Here is a 12613-nt window from a genome sequence, read left to right as displayed (position 1 = left end):
GCGATGTTTACACACCGCACCAGGTACTCATTCGAGGCTGAGTCGACCGAGGGGAAGCCCACGACCGGTTCAGATAATCGTCATTTGGTGTTGGCCGTGAGCGGGAATTGAACTCTGTTCGCCGGGTTCGTAGCGCAGTGCACTATCGCTCCCTGTCACACACAAACACTGTCACACGCACGCTGTCACACACATATGCTGTCACACCAAGTGAAGGTGACGTCACCACGGCGCCTGTGCCAGGCTAGGTGCACTTTGAGGCTATCACGTGAAGTGTCGAAGGCTCGCTGGCAGGAAGTCACGGAACAGAACCAGGTTGTGCCATGGGTTGGCCGTCTGAGATGACTGGCAGCTATACCCACTACTGTGCCAATTGTTGTATTTTATCCGCCCAACGCTCCGCTCGTTGTTGTGAGCGTCGCTCCTCTGCCCTGCGTTATTGGAGGGCGACTGCCTCCAAGTGCCCAGTCGCGTCCTTCACGAGCCTCCTCCTCCACAGAGGCCGATCTTGACACCGCTGGTACCGGTGTTTGGCAGTCACACGCTGTCGCACACACACACACGATGTCACACACACTGACACACACACTGACACACACACACTGTCACACACACTGACACACACACACTGTCACACACACACTGTCACACACACACTGACACACACACACTGTCACACACACACTGTCACACACACACTGACACACACACACACTGACACACACACACACTGACTGACACACACACGCACCTCTGTCCCCGCCGCTCGCCGCGTGGAGGGACCCGATGGCGAATCCCGCGGCCACGACCCAGCCCGGACCCCAACGCGTCCTCCCCCGCGACGTGAAGCCTCCTCCTCCTCCTCTCGCCGCGACCCCCGCGGCCTGCAGGGCGGCCCAGCCGTGTCGCTTCCCCGGCCCCGTCTCGGGGAGCAACCGGGAGACCAAAGCCACGCGCAACGGCCTCAACGCGGCGCGTACAGCCATGCCGCCGACGCAATTGCATTCCCTACACTAGACGAGCATACACCTTCATATATCATACACTAGACGCGCATAGACATTTATATATCCTACACTAGACGCGCATAGAACTTTCTATATCCTACACTAGACGCGCATAGGCATTTACATATCCTCCACTAGACGCGCATATACCTTTATATATCCTACACTAGACGCGCATTAAACTTTATATCCTACACTAGACACGCATATAACTTTATATCCTACACTAGATGTGCATAGACCTTCATATATCCTACACAAGACACGCATATTCCTTTATATATCTTACACTAGACGCGCATGAAACTTTATATCCTACACTAGACGTGCATATACCTTTATATATCCTACACTAGACGTGCAAAGACCTACATATATCCTACACTAGACGTGCATAGACCTTCATATATCCTACACTAATTCTAGATTTGAAGCTTTCGTGACTGCAAGGATTCATACTCTTAGGTTATTTTCGGTAAAGTCACGTAGGTAAAAAAATAATAAAAATAAATAATAAAATAATAATACATGAAAATAATTAAATTAAATCGCGACGTTTCGGAAGCAACACAAGCCTCCGTCATCATCCTACACTACACTATACTCTACACATTCGTCAATCGCACTGTGGCCTGAACAGGCGACGTTTCAAGCAATGGCCCTTCACAGAGAGAGTTGAATACTGCCCTTTACACCACGGGGTCGCTGAGAATGTAATCTTCCAAAATAATTTCAACCTGTTTTTAAACAAAGCGTAAGAGTTACCTAATAGTAGATGTTGAGTAACTGTGCTTGTTAAATAAACTCGTTGCGAGTAAAATGATGAGGTTTCGTTGGTTGGCACGGTGCATTGTGCGAAAGTGTTCCCACATCCCCGAAGATTCTGAGAAATTAAATGCCAGGCGCAATCATAGGAAACCATTACAAAAACTAACACGAAACTCAAAGCAATATATCCATACCTCGATTTAAGCTTTCGTGACTGCAGGGATTCATATTCATGGTTCTTTCGGTAAAGTCACGTAGAAGGGAAATAATAAAACGTTAAACAATAACATTCTCACGAAGTTTCGATTGCAACACAACAATCATCATCAGGTGTGAAGACCACTTCAGGTGTGAAAGCCGCCACTTTTTTTTCAAAATTTCTTGCTGTGGGTTTCACACCTGATGATGATTGCTTGTGTTGCAATCTAAAAGTCGTGAGAATTTTATTGTTTTACTTTTTATTATTTCCCTTCTACGTGACTTTACCGAAGGAACCATGAATATATATCCATATCTGTCAACCCCTTATCAGTGCCCTATATTATTAACGACCAATTTAGACCTTATTGGTCATCCCGTGCCCCATATAAATCTCAACGTTCATCCTAAAAAGTCCCATCACAAGGGAGAAACACAAATAGACAATTTTGATTTATTTTTTGGCCGTATTGAAACGGCTGTACGCCGTATGGACCTGAAAACTAAATTTCTCTCGAACGAGTATACGGGGTTAAAGGGCCGTCCATAAATGACGTCACGCACCTACGGGGGGTCAGACATTTGTGACGATGTGTGACGAGGGGGGGGGGGGGTGAGAAATGTGACATATCAAAATGCGCAACTTTAAATAAATATAGACAACACGTTCTACTTTATTAAATAGATGTTTTAATAAATATTTTCTCCTACAATATCAGAGTGCAGCGCCACATTAAATACGCACTACAATCACAATAGTTTAAAGCGATTTGAAGCATGTTTTATTTTGGGGGGGGCAGAGCTTTGTGACGTCATATTTGAGGGGGGTCTAACTTTTTGTGACGCCGTGTGACGAGGGGGGGGGTAAAAAATCGTCCAAAATAGCGTGACGTCATTTCTGGACGGCCCCAAAGTGGTGGTGGTGGCTTTGGGCAGTGGGAGTCTGAGGAGAGGGCAAGAACTCATCTAATCGAAACGAGTCGTATTGAATGCAGCATCATTCGTGGTACACAATGGCAGATGAGCCACAGACAAGCTTGGGAGGCTGCCAACAATCATTCTGCACTAATATACGTATTGTATTAAGATGTTTTCGGCCAATGAGTGTTTTGTACATGGGAGAAAACCGGAGCACCCGGAGAAAAATCACACGTGCGAGGGGAGAACGCTCAATCCCGTACAGCAGGGACAGACACTGCACTGCATTCTGCCGGCAAGCCAGGGTTATGGCACCTTGATGCCTACGGGAAGAGAGTCTCGCAAACATTTCTCTCTCCAATCCACCAACCCACGCCTCCAGTGCTGCCTTACAAAGCGTGCGCCACCAGCTCCCTCGAACCCCTCCCCTCCGCACCCCCCAGACCCCGCTCTACATCCCCCCAGACCCCCTCCGCACCCCCCAGACCCCCCCCCGCAACCCCCCAGACCCCCCTCCACACCCCCCAGACCCCCCTCCACACCCCCCCAGACCCCCCCCCCCGCATCCCTCCACATCCCCCGAGACCCCCCTCCACACCCCCCAGACCCCCCTCCACACCCCCCAGACCCCCCCCCGCAACCCCCAGACCCCCCTCCACACCCCCCAGACCCCCCTCCACACCCCCCCAGACCCCCCCCCCCGCATCCCCCCAGACCCCCCTCCACATCCCCCGAGACCCCCCCCCCCCCGCATCCCCCCAGACCCCCCCCCCGCATCCCCCCAGACCCCCCTCCACACCCCCCAGACCCCCCTCCACACCCCCCCAGACCCCCCCCGCATCCCCCCAGACCTCCCTCCACATCCCCCGAGACCCCCCCCCCGCATCCCCCCAGACCCCCCTCCACATCCCCCGAGACCCCCCCCCCCGCATCCCCCCAGACCTCCCTCCACATCCCCCGAGACCCCCCCCCGCATCCCCCCAGACCCCCCTCCACACCCCCCAGACCCCCCCCCCGCATCCCCCCAGACCCCCCTCCACACCCCCCAGACCCCCCCCCCCCCCGCATCCCCCCAGACCCCCCTCCACACCCCCCCAGACCCCCCTCCACACCCCCCCAGACCCCCCTCCACATCCCCCCAGACCCCCCTCCACACCCCATCGCCTCCGCATCCCCGAGACCCCCCTCCACACCCCCCAGACCCCCCCCCCCGCATCCCCCCAGACCCCCCTCCACACCCCCCAGACCCCCCCCCCCGCATCCCCCCAGACCCCCCTCCACACCCCCCCAGACCCCCTCCACACCCCCCCAGACCCCCCTCCACATCCCCCCAGACCCCCCTCCACACCCCATCGCCTCCGCATCCCCGAGACCCCCCTCCACACCCCCCCAAGACCCCCCCCCCCCAGCATCCCCATCGCCTCCGCACTACCCCCCTCCCCTCTGCCGCCGCGCGACTCGCTGAAGTTCGCCTCGATGGAGCCGCAGCCGCCTCTCGCCGCTCTGCTCGCCACGTGCATCCTCCTCGTGTCCGCTCTCCCGTTGGGTACAACGCGCTGTGTGCGGCGGCACTACACCACGCGACCGCGTCGGTACAAGCTCGTGTAATGTCCGTGCAGGTGTGTGCAGGTGTGTGCAGGTGTGTGCAGGTGTGTGCAGGTGTGTGCAGGTGTGTGCAGGTGTGTGCAGGTGTGTGCAGGTGTGTGCAGGTGTGTGCAGGTGTGTGCAGGTGTGTGCAGGTGTGTGCAGGTGTGTGCAGGTGTGTGCAGGTGTGTGCAGGTGTGTGCAGGTGTGTATGCGGAGCGGTGGTGTAGTGGTTAGCGCGCTGTGCTACAAACCTGGCGACCAGGGTTCGACTCCCGCTCACGGCCAGCACCAGTTACGATTATTTGAACCGGTCCTGGGCCTCCCCTAGGTCGACTCAACCTCAAATTAGTACCTAGTGCGATGTGTAAATATCGCCACTAGGGAGACAAAGACGGCCGGGCGTGGTGCTGTGCCGGCCGTCAACCAACAGTCTGTTTAGGCTATACGGGAGATCTTTCTCTTGTGCAGGTGTACGTATGTGTATACATGTTATACACGAGTATACAGGTGCGTGCAGGTGTGTATGCAGACATGCGGTGGCTGGGCATGTGGGCTACATGACCCAGTCAACGCAGCCTCGCCTGCTGGAGGAGCCCGCTAATGGGACCATGTCCAGATCTTTCAAGCATCACTCAATCCAGCCCGGTTGAACCCAGAATGGCTCGTTGGCCAGAGGTGGGACAAAGTCATTGTTATGCAAGTCCAAGTCGAGTCGCAAGTCATCAAATTCATGACTCGAGTCTGACTCGAGTCCAAGTCACATGACTCGAGTCCACATCTCATAGGTGGGACAAAGTCATTGTTATGCAAGTCCAAGTCGAGTCGCAAGTCATCAAATTCATGACTCGAGTCTGACTCGAGTCCAAGTCACATGACTCGAGTCCACACCTCTGTCGTTGGCAGGTCAACCTTAACATTTCAAACCGGCGAAGATGTTTTCTATTCGAGGCGTCCACGTTTCGCAAGCATAGAGAAGATAGGGCATAACTGTGACCGCGAAGACCTGGAGCTTCGTATGGATCGACAGGCCAGGTAGCTTTCGCATAGCGTTACGCAGCTGATGAAATGATAATGCCGCTCGACTGAGACTTCAACTGCGAAACCGGAACTAGTCAAAAGCAGACTACCAAGGTATGGGAGCTTCTCCACTCTCTGCACAACTGCCCCAATCATTTATTGGGAGTTGAGGGGGTGGAGTGTTTGATGATACAAAATACCCATGCAGGTGCTTTATTTTTATGGGACTGATGGTAAGGCCCCACCTCTTTGTGGCACGTTTCAGGTACAGCAGTGGAATCTTAAACTCCTTCTCAGAGTAGCAATTACCAGATCATTGGCATACTTAACATGATTTACTGGGCATTGATCAGTCTCCTATTGTAGCGGTATCAGATATAAATTAAATTTTTACAGCCATGGAAATATTATTTAACTACGTAGTCATAAATATGTAAAAAGTAGGAACCAGAGGATATCCCTGTTGCATCCCAAGGTCACCAGAAAATAGTTATGACTTCCAACCACACAGCTTTACCTGGGCCCGCCCACCCTCATTAAGGTCAAGGATTGTGAGCAGAGGGTCAACGACCCTGAAAGCACGAATAATAGACCTTGACCCGGTCTATAAGCAGAGATGTAGGTCATGTTGAATTTCCCTACACCTCTGCTGTAGCACAGAGAATATGGCATATATAGAGGACCACCCCGTTCTGAAACACCATGGGGGCACCGCATGCCCAAGCAGCTTGTTTGGCCGAATAGATGGGGCTAAATAGGTGGGGCATGGGATAGAGAAGAGATCGGCTGATGTGGTACCGAGAGGGTGTAGAGCTGAACGGACTTGATAAGAGCGGTGTCAAGATCGGCCTTTATGGAGGCTCGTGAAAGACGCTACTGGGCAGTTGGAAGCAGTCGCCCTCCAAAAACAGAGAAGCGACACTCACAACAATGTGTGTGATAGTGCGTATGGGGGTGCGTGCACGCCACGGCACCTGGGTCTGTCCCGTGATCTTCCAGTGAGCCTTCGACGCTTCACGCGGCCTCAAAGTGCACCTAGCCTGGCACAAGCGCCGTGGTAACGTCACCGCCACTTAGTGTGGAATGTTGGTGTGTGCACGCCGCCCCGTGTCCCCGTGCAGGAGCTCGTGGTGCCGATGGGCGCTTCGCGCACGCTCTGCTCCGCGCGCTCTTTGAGAATTACTCGAGCGCCGTGCGGCCCGTGAGCGACACCAACAGCGCGCTCAACGTGACGCTTCAGATCACGCTCTCCCAGATCATCGACATGGTGAGCGAGTGTGTGAGCAGGCGGGCGAGTGATGAGTAGGTGTGTGGGCGAGTGGATGAGTGGGCGGGTGGGTGAGTGAGTGGGCGAGTGAGGAGTGGGCGATTGAGGAGTGGGTGGGTGGGAAGGTGAGCGAGTGGGTGTGTGGACAGGTGGGCGAGTGAGGAGCAGGTGTGTGGGCGGGTGGATGAGTGAGGAGTGGGTGTGTTGGTGTGTGAGTGGGCGAGTGAAGAGTGAGCGATTGAGGAGTGGGTGGGTGGGAAGGTGAGCGAGTGAGGAGCAGGTGTGTGGGCGGGTGGATGAGTGAGGAGTGGGTGGGCGAGTAAAGAGCTCCCTCTAGTGGGGGCCCTTCCCCCAGCAGTGGCGTGCGCACGGAATTGCAGGTCTTCACCTTTACCTTTTGAGAAACGAAGGCAAGTGTACTTAGGTCGCCGTGCGATTCCTGACTTTCAGACCGATAATCGATTCTGGAAACGGTTACCCGTTTGCCGGTTGTCATTTGACCATCCTAGTTTTTTTGCGTGTAGACAAAGCCAAAGTTCCGCAGTATAGCCGAAGCAGACTGGTGGGACAAGTGCTGTGAGCGAGCACATTTGAAGGCCGGCACGGCACACGTGGGGGTGGGTAGCCAGCACCACGCCCGTTGACAGACGTTGTCTCCCCAGTGGCGACGTTTACACATCGCACCAGGTATTCACATGAGGCTGAGTGGACCTACAAGTACAGGAAGCCCAGTAATGGTTCAGATATTGGTACGGGAGGTGGACGTGAGTGAGAATCCTACTCAGGTTGTCGGGTTCATAGGGCAGCGCGCTAACTGCTATGCTACTGCTCCCCATTAGACATCCTTCACCTATCCACATAACCCTGCCGCCACTCCGCTGCGCCACAGGACGAACGCAACCAGATCCTGGCCGCGTACCTCTGGGTGCGACAGATGTGGAGAGATGCCTACTTGAGCTGGGACCGAGAGCAGTACGATGGTCTCGACACGCTGAGGATCCCCAGCAGCCTCGTGTGGAAACCAGACATCGTGCTCTACAACAAGTACCCACTATGCATGCACCAGCAGCAAACAACAGCAGCTACGCAGCAACCACTCCACCGACGAGCACTGCACCCACGCGCACATCACCCGCGCTCACCCCACCCAGGTGCAGCATGCGTGCCCTCGTGCATCATGCTGGAGCGCAGCCAGTTGCGGCGCAGTGTGGCACTCAATCGCTCCTGTGACGATCGAGTGAGCGGAACCGACCCACGCACAACTGAGTCGAGTCCCCGCACCACCCGATGCGGTCTGCTTACTCCCGAGGCTCAACTCACGCCATTCACCCGCGGTCCGGAGGCACTGAGGATGCATCCATTATTCACGTGCCGCGCTCGCGTTGCACGGCACCGGGCACGCTGGTGGCACTCGAGTTACTCTTGAATATTCCCAATTGTTTAAACCCAGTTGCCGACCACAGGCCCTAAGATCCAAAAGGCAGCCAGCACCAAGCAGCACGATTAAAAGTTGTAATAATAGTTCTACGTGACTTTACCGAAAGAACCAAGAAGATGAATCCCTGCAGTCACGAAAGCTTTAAATCGAAATGTAATAGCTGTGTTAAGAGTTAACACTTTTTTGAACTGAGGATGCTTATTATAAGAGCTTGGGAGGGAATTCCAAAGTTGAGCATTGCTAGGAATTAAGCAGAAAGTGAATGAGTAGATGAGTTATTGGGTTAATGTGATTCGGTGTGTTGTTCTATTATGAGAAACGGTGATGCGGTGGTTAGCGCAGTGCGCTACCGACCCAGCAACCCGAGTTCAATTCCCGCTCACGGTTAACACCAGTGACGATTATCTGAACTGATTCTGGGCCTCAATTGAGTACCTGGTGCTGTGTGTAAACATCGCCACTCAGAATTCAAAGGCAGCCGGGTGTGGTGCTGGCCACTCACCCCCAGGTGTGCTATGCCAGTCTTCTGTGATGCTACTCGCAAACAGCACTTGCCGCAACTCTGTTATTGGGTACGTGTAGGGGATAATTTTCTGCTTTAGTAGAAATGTCTTTTGTTGGGTTTCATCTCACGAGCAATAATACATCTTGGAAGCAAACGGACCTTTGCATCACCATCATATTATTATGATTCACGCGCCACTACTCCACTTCTCATACGCTGAGTCTCATGTATCATTTGTATTATGCTTGTTTACCCAAGAGAGCCTCACTGAGTCTCAGCACTCGTTTTTAGGAGGGTCCTGCCAAGTTTCCACAGTAGGGGACGATGTTGCCACGTGTAATCACAATTGAGTAATTTTAAAGTACATTTTCAACATTGGGATGTTTGGACAATACGTTACATTGGGTGTGTTCTTTTTAGCTATGCCAGGAAACTGGAGGACCCAGAGGAAACCCACGCAGAATATGGGGACAAAATACCAACTCCACATAAGAGATGTGCCCGAGTCGGGTATTGAACCCATGGCCTTCTCGCCATAAGGCACGAGTGTCACCACTGAGCTGCCACCCTGCCGTTAAAGCGGACAAACGCGTCGTCAGGCACGTTCCACAGGTAGAACCCTCTCTGCATCGCCGATCGCGACCATGAGCAGCCTCCGCCAAGCGAGGAGGCAGAGGTTGAGCGACTCCCCACCCACCCTCTCCACCACCCTCCCCCCGTAGTGCCGACGATGAGTTCACGCGCTCCATGGAGACCAACGTGGTACTGCGGCACACGGGCGACATCACGTGGGATCAGCCGTCCATCACCAGGAGCTCATGCGGCGTGGACGTCTCCTATTTCCCGTTCGATGCCCAGCAGTGCCACCTGACATTCGGCTCGTGGACCTACAATGGGCACCAGGTGAGCGCACGGAGGACATGCAACGCCACCGTCGTCTATGCCCTTGTTCTGCGTCACGGCTCATCCCGCGTGGGCAGGCCCGAAGGGACTGGTAAATCGGTCCTAAGTTCACGGTCGCGAATCGTCGTTTCATGGTCACGGGCGACCTGGTTGAGGCACCACACCGCAGCCGCGTGATAGCAGTTGGGTCACAATGCGAGGGCGGCTTCTTCCCACGCCCACGGGCGCGCGTGCAGGTGGACATCTTCCCAGGCCCAGACAACGCTGAGCTGAAGGACTTCGTCGCAAACGTCGAATGGGAGATCCTGGGCATGGCTGCACGGCGCAACGTCATCGTGTACGGATGCTGCTCGGAGCCCTACCCCGACATCACCTACACCATCACACTCAAGGTGTCCATCACCCACACTATCATGTCCTGCAACGCTTCCACCGGTATATCCACTGCCCCCTGCTGCCACTCGTTTTAAGAGACTGAACTCGTGCACTTCTCCCTTCTAGCGACGTTCTTCATTCTACATCTTCAACCTCCTCCTCCCGTGCCTCATGATCTCCTTCCTGGCACCCTTGGGTTTCTACCTACCCGCCGACTCAGGCGAGAAGGTGTCGCTGGGTGTCACTGTGCTGCTGGCGCTCACCGTCTTCCAGCTGCTGGTGGCCGAGAGCATGCCACCGTCTGAGAACATGCCGCTCATCGGTAAGGACGAGCCGCGATCAGCCCGCACCGCGCGAGACGTGCCAAGAGCGCATGGGTATTAGACGGAGGAGCGGCGGGTGTGTCGCTTTGCCATGTGACGGCGCTCACGCCGCCGCTGCTGCTGCTGACGGCTCCGATGGCGTGCGCCACTCCTATTCCTCGCAGGCAAATACTACATCGCCACGATGAGCATGATCACGGCCTCCACGGCGCTCACCATCTTCGTGATGAACATGCACCACTGCGGACCCGAGGCGCGGCCCGTGCCCGCGTGGGCACGCGTGCTCGTGCTGCACTACCTGGCGCGTGCCTTCTTCGTCTACGAGGTCGGGGAGAACTGCCGCACGGCGCGGGTGCGCACCGCCGCCCCGGCCACCTCCGCCGCACTGCTCGACACCAAGGAGTGGGAGGACGAGGCGCCGGAACCCCTCGACGCCGCCACCACCGCCGCCGCCGGCCGCTGCCGCCGTTGCTGCTGCTGCTGTTGCTGCGCAGGCACGCGGGGAGGACGCGTGGCCAGGGACGTGGCCTCCATCGCGGCGTTTGTGCGCGAGGCGCGCGCCGCGCACGAGCTGAGCAGCGAGTGGAAGAAGGTGGCCAAGGTGATGGACCGCGTGTTCATGTGGATCTTCTTCCTGCTCGTCTTCTGTATGAGCCTGCTCATCGCTGGCAAGGCCATGTGAGGCGGTCCCAGGAACGGGGTTATGGGCAGGGGGAGTAATCTGGTCCAGGATTCCTCGTCTCGAGTTCTACGTCGCAACCACGATGCCCAGGCATGTGCCACGGAAATGGCGACGTGGTGATATGCATCACGTTGGACGTCACAGATACTGTGACGTAATTCGAAAAAGAGTAGGCCATGAGTGCCGGCATCATCGTCAAAATTTTACCAATATTGTTAAATTATTTAAAAATAAAACTTTATTGGAATAACAGCGAGAAACTGCATTACCTTGTACCACACAGACAGCTGTCATCAGGGGGTCCCCTATGCCAATGCTTCGCAACTGGTGTGCTGCAGCACAGTCCCAGATGTGCCACGGTATTTAGAATTGATCGGCAGGCCCAGATAATGAAACAAACACTACAGACAATGAAATAGAGGCACGTTGAAATAAAAAAAAATTAAGACAGTTAAATTAACCATAACAGGTTTATTTTTTTGGATCTAACCTAAAAAAACACTATATTATGGACGATATACGTGTTAAACATTTAAATGAAACAATTATCAGACACATAGACACAGATATATACTATAAGACAGACACATAGCAATTGTAATAAAAAATAGAGTACAGTATAGACAGACACAGAAATCCAACTGAAATCGTGAAAGAGACGAACAGACGGCCATCCTAACAACTACCAATTAAACACAGACACACACGCGCACAGACTGACAGACACACACACTGAACACACGACTCCCCTCCACGAGTTGTCTGAGATGGGTGCCCCCCCCCCCAGACCCCCCACCCCGGGTGTGAGATTAAACCCGGGAGTCGCGCGTCTGGGAACATGCGGTGATCGAGGGGAGATCCACACACACATGACGCGACATTTCACATTTCCATGACGGCACTAAATCCGTCCGAAGCGGCGCGTCACCTGAGAAAGAGACGTCTGCACACACACACACACACCATCATTACACTGGTCAACAAAAACATAAAAATTTCTGGCCTGGACTTTTGCAGCTGTTTTAGACTAATTTCAGGGTGCGGATTCCAAATCTGATCTCAGATTTGCTCTATCACACCTCATTTTTATGCTATAGGCATACCCAATTTGCATTGATTTTACCAGAAATTAACTCTGTCACTTATGATTGTAAGTTGTTGCGAGTCAGTGACTGCTTTAGTGTTAAAATATGGTGCTGTATTTTTAGGATAGTGTGTTTATAATATTATTTTATGTAGATATCCACATTTATTTAATATTTTTCTTCTGCAGTTTTTATTGAAAATGCAATATTTGATATCTCAAAAACCTGATGTGATAGACAAAAACTGATGCCAGATTTGGAATCAGCACCCCAAACTTACATTAACACCATTGGAATACCTTATGCCAGAAAAAGTGTGTTGACCAGTGTTATCAGTTGTAATCAATCCACTGATGGATGCAGAGCCGACAGTGGTGAATTTGTTGGTTGGGTGTCCCACAACGAGAAATCAGTCTTGACGGTGAGCGTGAGTGGCGTGGAGTGAACAAGGTTGAGTGAGAAGCAATGCCCGAGGCTACAAACAGAAGAGAGCTGGGACATTGTTCGATCGAGATGAGATGCTATGTAACGCTCCTTGAG

At 53.7% G+C, this 12613-nt stretch overlaps 2 protein-coding genes across 2 annotated transcripts in view; one reads left to right on the top strand and one right to left on the bottom strand.

Moving 5' to 3' along the window:
- The window catches only part of LOC144727691 (mitochondrial disaggregase-like), a 40593-nt gene extending 39575 nt beyond the window's left edge, over positions 1-1018 (bottom strand). The window contains exon 1 of the mRNA XM_078606715.1: positions 752-1018. Within this exon, the coding sequence (XP_078462841.1) occupies positions 752-986 (235 nt within the window). The 5' untranslated portion in view covers positions 987-1018. The remainder of the gene's footprint in view (positions 1-751) is intronic.
- A 3349-nt stretch (positions 1019-4367) lies between these two features.
- Positions 4368-10988, top strand: LOC144727784 (neuronal acetylcholine receptor subunit alpha-10-like). The gene is made up of 7 exons (XM_078606896.1): positions 4368-4437; positions 6617-6762; positions 7652-7806; positions 9428-9608; positions 9845-10000; positions 10110-10305; positions 10471-10988. The coding sequence occupies exons 1-7, from the start codon at positions 4368-4370 to the stop codon at positions 10986-10988; spliced, it is 1422 nt and encodes a 473-aa protein (XP_078463022.1).
- Positions 10989-12613: the final 1625 nt, after the last annotated feature.

The sequence above is a fragment of the Lampetra planeri genome, chromosome 26 (genome assembly GCF_965212315.1).
Source record: "Lampetra planeri chromosome 26, kcLamPlan1.2.h2, whole genome shotgun sequence".
Lineage (NCBI taxonomy): Eukaryota > Metazoa > Chordata > Hyperoartia > Petromyzontiformes > Petromyzontidae > Lampetra > Lampetra planeri.
This window is presented reverse-complemented; position numbering and strand designations above follow the sequence as displayed.